Here is a 19192-nt window from a genome sequence, read left to right as displayed (position 1 = left end):
CAAGTCGATCTTGGAGACGAACCTCACTTGTCTGATATTGTCGAGTAGTTGGTTGATGAGTGGCAATGGATAATTATCGGCCACACTGATGGAATTCAACTTTTGGTAGTCAGTGAACATCCTGAAAGATCCGTCCTGTTTTTTCACGAGCAAGCATGGAAAACTGTAAGGGCTAGAACTTTGTTTGGTTAATCTGTTGTGTAATAAATAGTCCACTTCCTTTCTCATGACTTCTCGGTGATACAGCGACAGTCGATAAGTGCGTTGTTTAAATGGTCTATCCGTTGTTTATAGGTGCTTTGTCAGGTTGCTTTCGAGACGTCCGAGACAATTTCAGGGAAACTTCTAATCAATCGGCTTAATCCTTTTGTTGCTCCAGGTTCAAATGATTTAATTTCTCTTCCAAGTTCCGAATGATAGACGAATTATTCACTTTATTTAATGGCCCTACTTCATATTCATCGTCTTCTTCCGTGGATGGTATGGTTTGCACCGTACACGCCTATGAAGCTTCGGTCTCTTTTTCGCCTAAGTAGGCTTAACGTGTACTTTCCTCTGACTTTTCCTTCGTCCTGGGGTTTCGATAATGTAGGTCAGGTCAATGATCTTCTCCAAAATCTTGAATGGTCCTTGGAACTTGATGGTGAGTGGGAATCTCCTTATTCGGCAAGAATTAGTATTAATGTTACATTCAATTCTTTAAGCAGTTTAGTTTTCCATTCAGAAATTCTACCGATATTGATGTCAAATCTATAGAATGGCATCTATACATATACTATATGTACAAACTCCTGCTGTATTCAGAAATCTATTCTTAGGTTTAAAATGAACCCATCTCAACTAGAATACAATAGCTGATTAATGAGGCTGTAACTCATGGATATTTGTGATGATTATATGTCACTAACACAATCGACTTTAATATATGTAAATATCAACCACAAATAGCACTTAACATGAAATTCAATCTTGGGAATATACAGTATATTTACTGGAAATTCTCTTGACTGGTTCCCCCTTCTCTCTTCATATAACTTGGCCATAGTATCTAAGACGAGCTTTCCTAGACTTCTCAATTTCAATACATACATCACACATTTTTCTGATATTTGGACCTTCCTTACTTTCCAGTAATAATGTTCCAGCAATCCATCTCTCCATCCTAATCTCTGTTCTTTCCAACAGTCCCTCCTCTTTCTTTTAAGTGCCAAAGTATCTGCCCCATATAATAGTATGGGCCTGAAAACTACCTTATTAATCTTAATTTTGAGCCTTAATGGCATTTCCTTTTCTAAAACAACTCCAATTACTTCTCTTATTTTTTGCCATGCTTCTTTCACTTTTCTCAGCATTTGCCTCCTCTGTTATTATTGATCCAAAGTAGCTAAACCCATTGTTATTTTTTAGCACTATTCCATCTTCCACTTGAATGTTTACTTCTTCATGTCCTTTTCTACAACTTCTTATTAACTCTGTCTTGCCAATGTTCACCTTCAATCCTTCCCTTTCTAGGGATTTTTTTTTCATACCACAAACCTTCCTTTCAGTTCTTCTCTGTTTGCTATAGTGACCAAATCACCCGCAAACATCAGTTCCCTTAATTGTTCGTTATTCCTTAATTCAGATGTCAATATGCGCAGATTGATGCGGAACAAGAATGGACTCAAAGCTGATCCTTGATGAGGCCAACCTCCACAGGGAATGTCTTTGTCTCCCCATGTTTTGTTTTTACAGTGGCTCTTGTACCCCAATATATTATTCTCATTGACATCACTAACTTCTCCGGTACTCCTCTCTCTCTCAAAAACCAATAAAGTACCTTCCTGGTACTCTTTCATATCTTTTCAAGATCCACAAAACACACATAATCTTTCTTATTTCCTCTTAGATATTTCTCATGAATTTTTCTTACAAATAAAACAGCATCCACTTTGCTCTTTCCTTTCACAAACATAAAATTCTTCTCTTGTATATCTATCAATTCTCTCAACTTCTGCTCTTCTTTCTAGTATCTTGAATAACAGCTCCAGAAGATTAATTACTCTGCAGTTCCCACAGTTTATTACGTCTCTTTGTTGTTTATGCAATTTAATCATCCAACTATCTTCCCAGTCCCTATGCATTTCCTCTACATCACAGATATTTTCCTATAGTGCGTGCACCCAGTCATCATATATTATCTAATGCCTTAATCATTTCTATTGTTATCTATGACTTTTTTTTGCATTTATTAACTGTCAAATTTTTAATAGCATTCTCAATTTCACCTCTCTTATGTTTACTATAGGTCCATAAACTGGAGGTATATTTTCTAGTTCTTAACACTCATTCTCAGCATTTAATAATTGTAAGAAGTAATCCCTCAATCTTCTCTTGATTTCCTCTTCCTCAATTAACATTTTTCCATATCCCTTCTCATCTCTCCAACACCCTACTTGTCTTTTCTTCTCTCTTCTGCAATGATATAGATTATCTTCTTCCACTCTAGTGTTCCTGTCATCTCATACCATTCTCCTGGCTTCTCCCTTTGCTTCATCTCATACCACTCCCTTTGCTTCATCTCATACCACTCTCCTGGATTCTCACTTTGTTTCACCTCATACCTCTCTCCTGGCTTCTCCCTTTGCTTCATCTCATACCACTCTCCTGTCTTATCCCTTTGCTTGATCTCATACCACTCTTCTAGATTCTCATCTTGCTTCATCTCATACCACTCTCCTGGCTTCTCTCTTTGCTTAATCTCACAAAACTCTCCTGACTTCTCCCTTTGCTTCATCTCACACCACTCTTCTGGCTTCTCCCTTTGCTTCATCTCATACCATTCTGCTGGCTTCTCCCTTTGCTTCACCTCATACCACTCTTCTGGCTTCTCCATTTGCTTCATTTCATACCACTCTCCTGGCTTATCCCTTTGCTTCTTCTCATACCAATTTCCTGGCTTCTCCCTTTGCTTCATCTCATACCACTCTCCTGGCTTATCCCTTTGCTTCATCCCATACCACTCTTCTGGCTTCTCCCTTTGCTTCACCTCATACCACTCTCCTAGCATCCCCCTTTGCTTCATCTCGTACCACTCTCCTGGCTTCTCCCTTCGCATTATCTTAAACCACTCTCCTGGCTTATCCCTTTGCTTCATCTCATACCATTCTCCAGGCTTCTCCCTTTGCTTCATCTCATACAACTCTCCTGGCTTTTCCCTTTGCTTCATCTCATACCACTCTCTTGGCTTCTCCCTTTGCTTCATCCCCTACCACTCTTCTGGCTTCTTCCTTTGCTTCATCTCATACCACTCTCCTAGCATCTCCCTTTGTTTCATCTCATACCATTCTTCTGGCTTCTTCCAACGCCTCATCTCATACCACTCTCCAGGCTTCTCCCTTTGCTTCATCTCATACCACTCTACTGGCTTCTCCCTTTGTTTCTTCTCATACCACTCTCCTGGCTTTTCCCTTTGCTTCATCTCATACACCTCCTCTGGCTTCTAACTTTCCTTCATCTCATACCAATCTTCTGGCTTCTCCCTTTGTTTCTTCTCATACCACTCTCCTGGCTTTTCCCTTTGCTTCATCTCATACACCTCTTCTGGCTTCTCCCTTTGCTTCATCTCATACCACTTTCCTGGCTTCTCCTTTTGCTTCAATTCATACCACTCTCCTGGCTTCTCCCTTTGCTTCATCTCATACCACTCTCCTGGCTTATCCCTTTGCTTCATCACATACCACTCTTCTGGCTTCTCCCTTTGCTTCAACTTAGACCACTCACCTAGCATCTCCATTTGCTTCATCTCATACCACTCTTCTGGCTTCTCCCTTTGCTTTACATCATATCACTTTCCTGGCTTCTCCCTTTGCTTCATCTCATACCACTCTCCTGGTTTCTCCCTTTGCTTCATCTCATACCACACTTCTGGCTTCCCCTTTTGCTTTATCTTATACCACTCGCCTGGTTTATCCCTTTGCTTCACCTCATATCACTCTTCTGGCTTCTCCCTATGCTTCATCTCATAAGACTCTCCAGGTTTATCCCTTTGCTTCATCTCATACCACTCTTTTGGCTTCTCCCTTTCCTTCATCTCATACCACTCTCCTGGCTCATCCACTTGCTTCATTTCATACCAATCTTATGGCTTATCCCTTTGTTTCATCTCATACCACTCTCCTGGCTTCTCCCTTTGCTTCACCTCATACCACTCTTCTGGCTTCTGCCTTTGCTTCATCTCATACCACTCTCCTTGTTTATCTCTTTGCTTCACCTCATACCACTCTCCTGGCTTCTCTCTTTACCCCAGTTCATACCAATCTCCTGGCTTCTCCCTTTGCCCCAGCTCATACCCCTCTTCTGGCTTTTCCCTTTGCTTTATCTCAAGCCACTCTCTCTGCTTCTCCCATTGCTTCATCTCATGAGACTCTCTTGGCTTCTCCCTTTGCTTCATCTCATACCACTCTTTTGGCTTCTCCCTTTCCTTCATCTCATACCACTCTCCTGACTTATCCATTTGCTTCATTTCATACTAATCTTATGGCTTATCCCTTTGTTTCATCTCATACCACTCTCCTGGCTTCTCCCTTTGCTTCATATCATACCATTCTTCTGGCTTTTCCCTTTGCTTCATCCCATACCACTCTCCTGGCTTCTCCCTTTGCTTCATCTCGTACCACTCTCCTGGCTTCTCCATTTGTTTTTTCTCAAACCACTCCTGACTTCTCCCTTTGCCTTCATCTCATACCACTCTTCTGGCTTCTCCCTTTGCTTCATCTTATACCACTCTTCTGGCTTCTAACTTTGCTTTACCATACCACTCTCCTGGCTTCTCCCTTTGCTTCATCTCATACCATCTTTCTTGCTTATCCCTTTGCTTCATCTCATACCACTCTTTTGGCATGTCCCTTTGCTTCTTCTCATAACTCTCTCCTGGCTTAGCCCTTTTCCTCACCTCATACAACTCTTCCTGGCTTCTCCTTTGCTTCATCTCATACCAATTTCCTGGCTTCTCCTTTGCTTCATCTCATACCACTCTCATTGCTTCTCCCTTTGCTTCATCTCATACCATTCTCCTGGCTTATCCCTTTGCTTCATCCCATACCATTCTTCTGGCTTATCCCTTTGCTTCCTCTAATACCACTCTCCTAGCATCTCCCTTTGCTTCATCTTCTAACACTCTTTTGGGCTTCTCCCTTTGCTTCATCTCATGACATTCTCCTGGCTTCTCCCTTTGCTTCATCTTATACCATCTCTTAGCTTCTCCTTTGCTTCATCTCATATCACTCTCCTGGGTTCTCCCTTTGCTTCATCTCATACCATTCTCCTGGCTTCTCCCTTTGCTTCACCTCATACTACTCCTTTGGCTTCTTACTTTGCTTCATCTCATACCGCTCTCCTAGCTTATCCATTTGCTTCATCTCATACCACTCTCCTGGCTTCTCCCTTTGCTTCATCTTATACCACTCTCCTGGCTTATCCCTTTGCTTCATCCCATACCACTCTTCTGGCTTCTCCTTTGCTTAATCTCATACCACTCTCCTAGCATCACCCTTTGCTTCATCTCGTACCATTCTTCTGGCTTCTCCCTTTGCTTCATCTCATACCACTCTCCAAGCTTCTTCATTTGCTTCATCTCATACCACTCTCTGGCTTCTCCCTTTGCTTCAACTCATCCAGTCTTCTGGCTTATCCCTTTCCTTCATCTTAAACCACTTTCTTGGCTTCTCCATTTGCTTTACCTCATACCACTCTCCTGGCTTATCCCTTTGCTTCATCACATACCACTTTTCTGGCTTCTCCCTTTGCTTCACTCATACCACTCTCTTGGCTTCTCCCTTTGCTTCATCTCATACCACTCTCCTTGCTTCTCCTTTTGCTTTATCTTATACCACTCTCCAGGCTTATCCCTTTGCTTCACCTGATGCCACTCTTCTGGCTTATCCCTTTGCTTAATCTAATACCTCTCTCCTGGTTTATCCCTTTGCTTAACCTTATACCACTCTTTTGGCTTTTCCCTTTGCCTCAGCTCATACCACTCTTTTGACTTTTCTATTTGCTTTATTTCATGCCACTCTCTCGGCTTCACCCTTTGCTTCATCTCATACCACTCTCCAGGCTTATCCCTTTGCTTCATCTCATACCACTCTTTTGGCTTCTCCCTTTCCTTCATATCATAACAGTCTCCTGGCTTATCTCTTTGCTTCATTTCATACCACTCTCCTAGCTTATCCCTTTGTTTTATCTCATACCACTCTCCTGGCTTTTCCCTTTGCTTCATGTGATACCATTCTTCTGGCTTCTCCCTTTGCTGCATCTCATACCACTCTCCTGGCTTTACCCTTTGCTTCATCTCATACCACTCTCCTGGCTTCTCCCTTTGTTTCTCCTCATACCACTCTCCTGGCTTCTCCCTTTGCTTCATGTCATACCACTCTTCTGGTTTCTCCCTTTGCTTTATCTTATACCATTCTTTTGGCTTCTCCCTTTGCTTTACCTAATACCACTCTCCAGCCTTATCCCTTTGCTTCATCTCATACCACTCTCAATTGCTTCTCCCTTTCCTTCATCTCATACTACTCTTTTGGCATGTCTCTTCTTTGCTTCTTCTCATAACTCTCTCTTGGCTTATCCCTTTTCTTCACCTCATACCACTCTTCTTGCTTCTCCCTTTGCTTCATCTCCTACCAACTTCCTGGTTTCTCCCTTCGCTTTACCTCATACTACTCTCCTGGCTTCTCCCTTTGCTTCATCTCATACCACTCTCCTGGCTTATCCCTTTGCTTAATCCCATACAACTCTTCTAGCTTATCCCTTTGCTTCATCTCATACAACTCTCCTATCATCTCCCTTTGCTTCATCTCGTACCATTCTTCTGGCTTCTCCCTTTGCTTCATCTCATACCATTCTCCTGGCTTATCCCTTTTCTCCATCCCATACCACTCTCCTGACTTCTCCTTTTGCTTCATCTCATACCACTCTTCTGGCTTCTCCCTTTGATTAATCTCATACCACTCTCCTAGCATCTCCCTTTGCTTCATCTCGTACCACTCTTCTGGCTTCTCCCTTTGCTTCATCTCATACCACTCTCCTAGCTTCCCCATTTGCTTCATCTCATACCACTCCTCTGGCTTCTCCCTTTGCTTCAACTCCTACCATTCTTCTGGCTTCTCCCTTTGCTTCATCTCATACCACTCTCCTGGCTTCTACCTTTTCTTCATCTCATACCACTCTCCTGGCTTCTCCCTTTGTTTCTCCTCATACCACTCCCTGGCTTCTCCCTTTGCTTCATCTCATACCACTCTTCTGGTTTCTCCCTTTGCTTCATCTTATACCAATCTTTTGGCTTCTCCCTTTGCTTTACATAATACCACTCTCCTGCCTTATCCCTTTTCTTTACCTCATACCACTTTTCTTGCTTCTCCCTTTGCTTCATCTTCTACCAATTTCCTGGCTTCTCCCTTTGCTTTACATCATACTACTCTCCTAGATTCTCCATTAGCTTAATCCCATACCACTCTTCTGGCTTATCGCTTTGCTTCATCTCATACAATTCTCCTATCATCTCCCTTTGCTTTATCTCGTACCATTCTTCTGGCTTCTCCCTTTGCTTCATCTCATACCATTCTCCTGGCTTATCCCTTTGCTTCATCCCATACCACTCTCCTGACTCCTCCCTTCGCTTCATCTCATACCACTCTTCTGGCTTCACCCTTTGATTAATCTCATACCACTCTCCTAGCATCTCCCTTTGCTTCATCTCGTACCACTCTTCTGGCTTCTCCCTTTGCTTCATCTCATACCACTCTCCTAGATTCTCCATTTGCTTCATCTTATACCACTCCTCTGGCTTCTCCCTTTGCTTAACTCCTACCATTCTTCTGGCTTCTCCCTTTGCTTCATCTCATACCACTCTCCTGGCTACTACCTTTTCTTCATCTCATACCACTCTCCTGGCTTCTCCCTTTGCTTCATCCCATACCACTCTTCTGGCTTCTTCCTTTGCTTCATCTCATACCACTCTCCTAGCATCTCCCTTTGTTTCATCTCATACCATTCTTCTGGCTTCTTCCTTTGCCTCATCTCATACCACTCTCCAGGCTTCTCCCTTTGCTTCATATCATACCACTCTACTGGCTTCTCCCTTTGTTTCTTCTCATACCACTCTCTGGCTTTTCCCTTTGCTTCATCTCATGCACCTCGTCTGGCTTCTCCCTTTCCTTCATCTCATACCACTCTTCTGGCTTCTCCCTTTGTTTCTTCTCATACCACTCTCCTGGCTTTTCCCTTTGCTTCATCTCATACACCTCTTCTGGCTTCTCCTTTGCTTCATCTCATACCACTTTCCTGGCTTCTCCTTTTGCTTCACTTCATACCACTCTCCTGGCTTCTTCCTTTGCTTCATCTCATACCACTCTCATGGCTTATCCCTTTGCTTCATCACATACCACTCTTCTGGTTCTCCCTTTGCTTCAACTTAGACCACTCACCTAGCATCTCCATTTGCTTCATCTCATACCACTCTTCTGGATTCTCGCTTTGCTTTCATCATATCACTCTCCTGGCTTCTCCCTTTGCTTCATCTCATACCACTCTCCTGGTTTCTCCCTTTGCTTCATCTCATACCACTCTTTCTGGCTTCCCCTTTTGCTTTATCTTATACCACTCGCCTGGTTTATCCCTTTGCTTCACCTCATACCACTCTTCTGGCTTCTCCCTTTGCTTCATCTCATACCACTCTCTGGTTTATCCCTTTGCTTCACCTCATACCACTCTCCTGGCTTCTCCTTTGCTTCATCTCATACCACTCTCCTGGCTTATCCCTTTGCTTCATCCCATACCACTCTTCTGGCTTATAACTTTGCTTCATCTCATACCACTCTCCTGGCTTCTCCCTTTGCTTCATCTCATACCACTCTTTTGGCTTCTCCCTTTGTTTCATCTATACCAAACTCCTGGCTTCTCCTTTGCTTCATCTCATACCAGTCTCTTGGCTTATCCTTTGCTTCATCTCATACCACTCTCCTGGGTTCTCCCTTTGCTTCATCTCATACCATTCTCTTGCTTCTCCCTTTGCTTCACCTCATACCACTCTTCTGGCTTCTCCCTTTGCTTCATCTCATACCGCTCTCTTGGCTTATCCATTTGCTTCATCTCATACCACTCTCCTGGCTTCTCCCTTTGCTTCATCTCGTACCACTCTCCTGGCTTATCCCTTTTCTTCATCCCATACCACTCTTCTGGTTTCTCCCTTTGCTTCATCTCATACCACTCTCCTGGCATCTCCCTTTGCTTCATCTCATACCATTCTTTTGGCTTCTCCCTTTGCTTCATCTCATACCACTCTCCTGGCTTCTTCTTTGCTTCATCTCATACCACTATTCTGGCTTCTCCCTTTGCTTCACTCATACCACTCTCCTGGCTTCTCCCTTTGCTTCATCTCATACCACTCTCCTTTCTTCTCCTTTGCTTAATCTTATACCACTCTCCAGTCTTATCCCTTTGCTTCACCTCATACCACTCTTCTGGCTTCTCCCTTTGCTTCATCTCATACCACTCTCCGTTTATCCCTTTGCTTCCTCATACCACTCTCCTGGCTTTCCCTTTGCTTCAGCTCATACCACTCTTTTGGCTTTTCTCTTTGCTTTATCTCATGCCACTCTCTGGCTCTCATCCCTTTGCTTCATCTCATACCACTCTTTTGGCTTCTCCCTTTCCTTCATATCATACACTCTCCAGGCTTATCTCTTTGCTTCATTTCATACCACTCTCCTAGCTTATCCCTTTGTTTTATCTCATCCCACTCTCCTGGCTTTTCCCTTTGCTTCATATGATACCATTCTTCTGGCTTCTCCCTTTGCTTCATCTCATACCACTCTCCTGGCTTTCCCTTTGCTTCATCTCATACCACTCTCCTGGCTTCTCCCTTTGTTTCTTCTCATGCCACTCTCCTGGCTTCTCCCTTTGCTTCATCTCATACCACTCTTTTGGCTTCTCCCTTTCCTTCATATCATACACTCTCCAGGCTTATCTCTTTGCTTCATTTCATACCACTCTCCTAGCTTATCCCTTTGTTTTATCTCATACCACTCTCCTGGCTTTTCCCTTTGCTTCATATGATACCATTCTTCTGGCTTCTCCCTTTGCTTCATCTCATACCACTCTCCTGGCTTTTCCCTTTGCTTCATCTCATACCACTCTCCTGGCTTCTCCCTTTGTTTCTTCTCATACCACTCTCCTGGCTTCTCCCTTTGCTTCATCTCATACCACTCTCTTGCTTCTCCCTTGCTTCATCTCATACCACTCTTCTGGCTTCTCCCTTTGATTATCTCATACCACTCTCCTGGCTTCTCCTTTGCTTCATCTCGTACCACTCTTTTGGCTTCTCCCTTTGCTTCATCTCATACCACTCTCCTAGCTTCTCCTTTGCTTCATCTCATACACTCTCTGGCTTCTCCCTTTGCTTCAACTCCATACCATTCTTCTGGCTTCTCCCTTTGCTTCATCTCATACCACTCTCCTGGTTTCTACCTTTTCTTCATCTCATACCACTCTCCTGGCTTCTCCCTTTGCTTCATCGCATACCATTCTCCTTGCTTCTCCCTTTGCTTCATCTTCATACCACTTTCCTGGCTTATTCCTTTGCTTCATCTCATACCATTCTCCTGGCTTATCCCTTTGCTTCACCTCATACCACTCTCCTGGCTTATCCCTTTGCTTCATCACATACCACTCTTCTGGCTTCTCCCTTTTGCTTCACTCAGACCACTCACCTGGCATCTATCTTTGCTTCATCTCATACCACTCTCTGGCTTCTCCCTTTGCTTCACTCAGACCACTCCTGGCTTCTCCCTTTGCTTCATCTACTACCACTCTTCTGCTTCTTCCTTTGCTTCACATCATACCACTCTCCTGGCTTATCTTTTTGCTTCATCTCATACCAGTCTTCTGGTTTCCCCTTTTGCTTTATCTTATTCCTATCTCCTGGCTTAACCCTTTGCTTCACCTCATACCACTCTTCTGGCTTCTCCCTTTGTTTCATTTCATACCACTCTCCGGGTTTATCCCTTTGCTTCACCTCATACCACTCTCCTGGCTTCTCCCTTTGCCCCAGCTCATACCCCTCTTTTGGCTTTTCCCTTTGCTTTATTTCATGCCCCTCTCTAGGCTTCTCCCTTTGCTTCATCTCATACCACTCTCCAGGCTTATCCCTTTGCTTCATCTCATACCACTCTTTTGGCTTCTCCCTTTCCTTCATGTCATCCACTTTCCTGGCTTATCCTTTTGCTTTCATTTCATACCAATCTTATGGCTTATCCCTTTGTTTCATCTCATACCATCTCCTGGCTTCTCCGTTTGCTTCATATCATATCATTCTTCTGGCTTCTCATTTTGCTGCATTTCATACCACACTCCTGGCTTCTCCCTTTGCTTCATCTCATACCCCTCTCTTGGCTTCTCCCTTTGTTTTTTCTCATACCACTCTCCTGACTTCCTCTTTTGCTTCACCTCATACCACTCTTCTGGCTTCTGCCTTTGCTTCATCTCATACCACTCTCCTGGTTTATCTCTTTGCTTCACCTCATATCACTCTCCTGGCTTCTCCCTTTGCCCCAGCTCATACCACTCTCCTGGCTTCTTCCTTTGCCCCAGCTCATACCCCTCTTCTGGCTTTTCCCTTTGCTTTATCTCAAGCCACTCTCTCGGCTTTTCACTTTGCTTCATCTCATAAGACTCTCCTGGCTTATCCCTTTGCTTCATCTCATACCACTCTTTTGGCTTCTGCCTCTCCTTCATCTCATACCACTCTCCTGGCTTATCCTTTGCTTCATTTCATACCATCTTATGGCTTATCCCTTTGTTTCATCTCATACCACTCTCCTGGCTTCTCCCTTTGCTTCATATCATACCATTCTTCTGGCTTTTCCCTTTGCTGCATCCCATACCACTTTCCTGGCTTCTCCCTTTGCTTCATCTCATACCACTCTCTTGGCTTCTCCTTTGTTTTTTCTTATACCACTCTCCTGACTTCTCCCTTTGCTTTATCTCATACCACTCTTCTGGCTTCTCCCTTTGCTTCATCTTATACCACTCTTCTGGCTTCTCCCTTTGCTTTACCAAATACCACTTTCCTGGCTTCTCCCTTTGCTTCATCTCATACATCTCTCAATTGCTTATCCCTTTGCTTCATCTCATACCACTCTTTTTGGCATGTCCCTTTGCTTTTCTCATAACTCTTTCCTTGCTTATCCCTTTTCATCACCTCATACAACTCTTCTGGCTTCTCCCTTTGCTTCATTTCATACCAATTTCCTGGCTTCTCCCTTTGCTTCACTTCATACCACTCTCATTGCTTCTCCCTTTACTTCATCTCATACCACTCTCCAGGCTTATCTCTTTGCTTCATCGCATACAATTCTTCTGGCTTATCCCTTTGCTTCCTCTAATACCACTCTCCTAGCATCTCCCTTTGCTTCATCTCATACCACTCTTTTGGGTTCTCCCTTTGCTTCATCTCATAACATTCTCCTGGCTTCTTCCTTTGCTTCATCTTATACCAATCTCCTGGCTTCTCCATTTGCTTCATCTCATACCACTCTACTGGTTCTCCCTTTGCTTCATCTCATACCATTCTCCTGGCTTCTACCTTTGCTTCACCTCATACCACTCTTTTGGATTCTCCCTTTGCTTCATCTTATACTGCTCTCCTGGCTTATCCATTTGCTTCATCTCATACCACTCTCTTGGCTTCTCCCTTTGCTTCATCTCGTACCACTCTCCTGGCTTATCCCTTTGCTTCATCCCATACCACTCTTCTGGCTTCTCCTTTTGCTTAATCTCATACCACTCTCCTGGCTTATCCCTTTGCTTCATCTCATACCACTCTTCTGGTTTCTCCCTTTGCTTCATCTTATACCACTCTTTTGGCTTCTCCCTTTGCTTTACCTAATACCACTCTCCTGCCTTATCCCTTTGCTTCATCTCATACCACTCTCAATTGGCTTCTCCCTTTGCTTCATCTCATACTACTCTTTTGGCATTCTCCCTTTGCTTCTTCTCATAACTCTCTCTTGGCTTTTCCCTTTTTTTCACCTCATACCACTCTCTTCTTGCTTCTCCCTTTGCTTCATCTCATACCAATTTCCTTCTTTCTCCCTTTGCTTAACCTCTCACTACTCTCCTGGCTTCTCCCTTTGCTTCATCTCATACCACTCTCCTGGCTTATCCCTTTGCTTCATCTCATACCACTCTTCTGGCTTATCCCTTTGCTTCATCTCATACCAACTCTCCTATCATCTCCCTTTGCTTCATCTCGTACCATTCTTCTGGCTTCTCCTTTGCTTCATCTCATACCATTCTCCTGGCTTATCCCTTTGCTTCATCCCACACACTCTCCTGCTTCTCCTTTGCTTCATCTCATACAACTCTTCTGGCTTCTCCCTTTGATTAATCTCATACCACACTCCTCATCTCCCCTTTGTTTCATCTCGTACCACTCTTCTGGCTTCTCCCTTTGCTTCATCTCATACCACTCTCCTAGCTCTCCTTTGCTTCATCTCATACCACTCTCTGGCTTCTCCCTTTGCTTCAACTCTACCATTCTTTCTGGCTTCTCCCTTTGCTTCATCTCATACCACTCTCCTGGCTTCTACCTTTTGCTTCATCTCATACCACTCTCCTGGCTTCTCCCTTTGCTTCATCTCATACCACTCTCCTGGCATCTCCCTTTGCTTCATCTTATACCACTCTCCTGGCTTATCCCTTTGCTTTATCTCATACTATTCTCCTGGCTTATTCCTTTGCTTAACCTCATACTATTCTCCTGGCTTATCCCTTTGCTTCATCTCACACCACTCTTCTGGCTTCTCCCTTTGCTTCAAAGCAGCCCACTGATCTAGCTTCTCCCTTTGCTTCATCTCATACCACTCTTCTGGCTTCTCCCTTTGCTTCACATCATACCACTCTCCTGGCTTATCCCTTTGCTTCATCTCATACCAGTCTTCTGCCTTCTCCCTTTGCTTATCTATACCACTCCCCTGGCTTCTACCTTTTCTTCATCTCATACCACTCTCCTGGCTTCTACCTTTGCTTCATCTCATACCATCTCCTGGCTTCTCCCTTTGCTTCATCTCATACCACTCTCCTGGCTTCTCCCTTTGTTCTATCTTACCACTCTCCTGCTTATCCCTTTGCTTCATCTCATACATTCTCCTGGCTTCTCCCTTTGCTTCCTCATACCACTCTCCTAGCTTCTCCCTTTGCTTCATCTCATACCACTCTTCTGGCTTTCCCTTTGCTTTAACTCATACCACTTCCTGGCTTCTCCCTTTGCTTCATCTCATACCACTCTTCTGGCTTCTCCCTTTGCTTCACATCATACCACTCTCCTGGCTTATCCCTTTGCTTCATCTCATACCAGTCTTCTGGCTTCCCCTTTGCTTATCTTATACCACTCTCCTGGCTTATCCCTTTGCTTCACCTCATACCACTCTCCTGGCTTCTCCCTTTGTTTCTCCTCATACCACTCTCCTGGCTTCTCCCTTTGCTTCATCTCATACCACTCTTCTGGTTTCTCCCTTTGCTTCATCTCATACCACTCTTTGGCTTCTCCCTTTTGATTTACCTGATACCACTCTCCTGCTTATCCCTTTTCTTCACCTCATACCACTTTCTTGCTTCTCCCTTTGCTTCATCTTCTACCACTTCCTGGCTTCTCCCTTTGCTTCATCTCATACACTCTCCTGGCTTATCCCTTTGCTTCATCCCATACCACTCTTCTGGCTTATCCTTTGCTTCATCTCATACCATTCTCCTATCATCTCCCTTTGCTTCATCTCGTACCATTCTTCTGGCTTCTCCCTTTGCTTCATCTCATACCATTCTCCTGGCTTATCCCTTTGCTTCATCCCATACCACTCTCCTGCTTCTCCCTTTGCTTCATCTCATACCACTCTTCTGGCTTCTCCCTTTGCTTAATCTCTTACCACTCTCCTAGCATCTCCCTTTGCTTCATCTCGTACCACTCTTCTGGCTTCTCCCTTTGCTTCATCTCATACCACTCTCCTAGGTTCTCCTTTGCTTCATCTTATACCACTCATCTGGCTTCTCCCTTGCTTCACTCCTACCATTCTTCTGGCTTCTCCCTTTGCTTCATCTCATACCACTCTCCTGGCTTCTACCTTTTCTTCATCTCATACCACTCTCCTGGCTTCTCCCTTTGCTTCATCCTCATACCACTCTTCTGGCTTCTTCCTTTGCTTCATCTCATACCACTCTCCTAGCATCTCCTTTGCTTCAACTCATACCATTCTTCTGGCTTCTTCCTACGCCTTCATCTCATACCACTCTCCAGGCTTCTCCCTTTGCTTCATCTCATACCACTCTACTGGCTTCTCCCTTTGTTTCTTCTCATACCACTCTCCTGGCTTTTCCCTTTGCTTCATCTCATACCTCTTCTGGCTTCTCCCTTTTCTTCATCTCATACCACTCTTCTGGCTTCTCCCTTTGTTTCTTCTCATACCACTCTCCTGGCTTTCCCTTTGCTTCATCTCATACACTCTTCTGGCTTCTCCCTTTGCTTCATCTCATACCACTTTCCTGGCTTCTCCTTTGCTTCACTTCATACACTCTCCTGGCTTCTCCCTTTGCTTCTTCTCATACCACTCTCCTGGCTTATCCCTTTGCTTCATCATACCACTCTTCTGGCTTCTCCCTTTGCTTCAACTTAGACCACTCACCTAGCATCTCCTTTGCTTCACTCCATACCACTCTTCTGGTTTCACCCTTTGCTTCATCATACCACTCTCCTGGCTTCTCCCTTTGCTTCATTTCATACCACTCTCCTGGTTTCTCCCTTTGCTTCATCTCATACTACTCTTCTGGCTTCCCCTTTGCTTTATCTAATACCACTCGCCTGGTTTATCCCTTTGCTTCACCTCATACCTCTCTTCTGGCTTCTCCCTTTGCTTCATCTCATACCACTCTCCTGGTTTATCCCTTTGCTTCATCTCATACCACTCTCCTGGCTTCTCCCTTTGCCCTTCAGCTCATACCCCTCTTCTGGCTTTTCCCTTTGCTTTATCTCACCACTCTCTCGGCTTCTCCCTTGCTTCATCTCATAGACTCTCCAAGCTTCTCCCTTTGCTTCATCTCATACCACTCTTTTGGCTTCTCCCTTTCCTTTCATCTCATACCACTCTCCTGGCTTCATCCATTTGCTTCATTTCATACCAATCTTATGGCTTTCCCTTGTTTCATCTCATACCACTCTCCTGGCTTCTCCCTTTGCTTCATATCATACATTCTTCTGGCTTCTCCCTTTGCTTCATCTCATACCACTCTCCTGGCTTCTCCCTTTTTCTTCTCATACCAATCTCCTGGCTTGTCCCTTTGCTTCATCTCATACCACTCTTCTGGCTTCTCCCTTTGCTCATCTTATACCACTCTTCTGGCTTATCCCTTTGCTTACCAAATACCACTCTCCTGGCTTCTCCCTTTGCTTCATCTCATACCTCTCTCTGGCTTATCCCTTTGCTTCATCTCATACCACTCTCCAAACTTCTCCCTTTGCTTTTTCTCATAACTCTCTCCTGGCTTATCCCTTTGCTGACCTCATACACTCTTCTGGCTTCTCCCTTTGCTTCATATCATACCATTTCCTGGCTTCTCCCTTTGCTTCACCTCATACCACTCTCTTGGCTTCTCCCTTTGCTCATCTCATACCACTCTTGGCTTATCCCTTTGCTTCTTCCCATACCACTCTTTTGGCTTATCCCTTTGCTTCATCTCATACCATTCTCCTAGCTTCTCCCTTTGCTTCATCTCATACCACTCTTTTGCTTCTCCCTTTGCTTCATATCAGAACACTCTCCTGGCTTCTCCCTTTGCTTCATCTTCATACCAATCTCCTGGCTTCTCCTTTGTTCATCTCATACCACTCTCCTGGTTCTCCCTTTGCTTCATCTCATACCATTCTCCTTGCTTCTCCCTTTGCTTCACCTCATACCACTCTTCTGGCTTCTCCCTTTGCTTCATCTCATACCACTCTCCTGGCTTATCCCTTTGCTTCATCTCATACCACTCTCCTGGCTTCTCCCTTTGCTTCATCTCATACCACTCTCCTGGCTTATCCCTTTGCTTCATCCATACCACTCTTCTGGCTTCTCCCTTTGCTTAATCTCATACCACTCTCCTGGCTTCTCCCTTTGCTTCATCTCATACCATTCTTTTGGCTTCTCCCTTTGCTTCATCTCATACCACTCTCCAAGCTTCTTCATTTGCTTCATCTCATACCACTCTCTGGCTTCTCCCTTTGCTTCAACTCATCCACTCTTCTGGCTTCTCCTTTACCTTCATCTTAAACCACTTTCCTGGCTTCTCCCTTTGCTTTACCTCAAACCACTCTCCTGGCTTATCCCTTTGCTTCATCACATACCACTCTTCTGGCTTCTCCCTTTGCTTCAACTTAGACCACTCACCTAGCATCTCCCTTTACTTCTTCTCATACCACTCTTCTGGCTTTTCCCTTTGCTTCACATCATACCACTCTCCTGGCTTCTCCCTTTGCTTCATCTCATACCACTATCCTTGCTTCTCCTTTTGCTTTATCTTATACCACTCTCCAGGCTTATCCCTTTGCTTCACCTCATGCCACTCTTCTGGCTTATCCCTTTGCTTCATGTAATACCACTCTCCTGGTTTATCCCTTTGCTTAACCTCATACCACTCTCCTGGCTTTTCCCTTTGCCTCAGCTCATACCACTCTTTTGGCTTTTCTCTTTGCTTTATCTCATGCCACTCTCTCGGCTCACCCTTTGCTTCATCTCATACCACTCTCCAGGCTTACCCCTTTGCTTCATCTCATACCACTCTTTTGGCTTCTCCCTTTCCTTCATATCATAACACTCTCCTGGCTTATCTCTTTGCTTCATTTCATACCACTCTCCTAGCTTATCCCATTGTTTTATCTCATACCACTCTCCTGGCTTTTCCCTTTGCTTCATATGATACCATTCTTCTGGCTTCTCCCTTTGCTGCATCTCATACCACTCTCCCGGCTTTTCCCTTTGCTTCATCTCATACCACTCTCTTGGCTTCTCCCTTTGTTTCTTCTGATACCACTCTCCTGGCTTCTCCCTTTGCTTCATCTCATACCACTCTTCTGGTTTCTCCCTTAGCTTCATCTTATACCACTCTTTTGGCTTCTCCCTTTGCTTTACCTAATACACTCTCCTGCCTTATCCCTTTGCTTCATCTCATACCACTCTCAATTGCTTCTCCCTTTGCTTCATCTCATACTACTCTTTTGGCGTGTCTCTTCTTTGCTTCTTCTCATAACTCTCTCTTGGCTTATCCCTTTTCATCACCTCATACCACTCTTCTTGCTTCTCCCTTTGCTTCATCTCCTACCAATTTCCTGGCTTCTCCCTTAGCTTACCTCATAATACTCTCCTGGCTTCTCCCTTTGCTTCATCTCATACCACTCTCCTGGCTTATCCCTTTGCTTAATCCCATACACTCTTCTGGCTTATCCCTTTGCTTTATCCCATACAACTCTCCTATCATCTCCCTTGGCTTCATCTCGTAACATTCTTCTAGCTTCTCCCTTTGCTTCATCTCATACCATTCTCTTGGCTTATCCCTTTGCTTCATCCATACCACTTTCCTGCTTCTCCCTTTGCTTCATCTCATACCACTCTTCTGGCTTCTCCCATTGATTAATCTCATACCACTCTCCTAGCATCTCCTTTTGCTTCATCTCGTACCACTCTTCTGGCTTCTCCCTTTGCTTCATCTCATAGCACTCTCCTAGCTTCTCCATTTGCTTCATATCATACCACTCCTCTGGCTTCTCCCTTTGCTTCAACTCCTACCATTCTTCTGGCTTCTCCCTTTGCTTCATCTCATACCACTCTCCTGGCTTCTACCTTTTCTTCATCTCATACCAATCTCCTGGCTTCTCCCTTTGCTTCATCTCATACCACTCTCCTGGCTTCTCCCTTCGCTCTATATTATACCACTCTCCTGGCTTATTCCTTTGCTTCATATCATACTATTCTCCTGGCTTATCCCTTTGCTTCACCTCATACCACTCTCCTGGCTTATCCCTTTGCTTTATCACATACCACTGTTCTGGCTTCTCCCTTTGCTTCAACTCAGAACACTAACCTAGCATCTCCCTTTGCTTCATCTCATACCACTCTTCTGGCTTCTC

At 44.3% G+C, this 19192-nt stretch overlaps 2 protein-coding genes across 2 annotated transcripts; both read right to left on the bottom strand.

Moving 5' to 3' along the window:
- Nucleotides 1–2431: 2431 nt before the first annotated feature.
- On the bottom strand, nucleotides 2432–3244 carry LOC137653978 (uncharacterized). Its single transcript, XM_068387611.1, has one exon. It carries the CDS (start codon nucleotides 3242–3244, stop codon nucleotides 2432–2434), a length of 813 nt encoding a protein of 270 aa, XP_068243712.1.
- Nucleotides 3245–17762: 14518 nt separating this feature from the next.
- LOC137653976 (splicing regulatory glutamine/lysine-rich protein 1-like) lies at nucleotides 17763–18161 on the bottom strand. Its single transcript, XM_068387610.1, has one exon. It carries the CDS (start codon nucleotides 18159–18161, stop codon nucleotides 17763–17765), a length of 399 nt encoding a protein of 132 aa, XP_068243711.1.
- Nucleotides 18162–19192: the final 1031 nt, after the last annotated feature.

This window comes from Palaemon carinicauda, chromosome 15 (assembly GCF_036898095.1).
Source record: "Palaemon carinicauda isolate YSFRI2023 chromosome 15, ASM3689809v2, whole genome shotgun sequence".
NCBI classification, from domain to species: Eukaryota; Metazoa; Arthropoda; class Malacostraca; order Decapoda; family Palaemonidae; genus Palaemon; species Palaemon carinicauda.
Note: the sequence above shows the minus strand (reverse complement) of the source record. Positions and strands in the feature narration are given on the sequence as shown.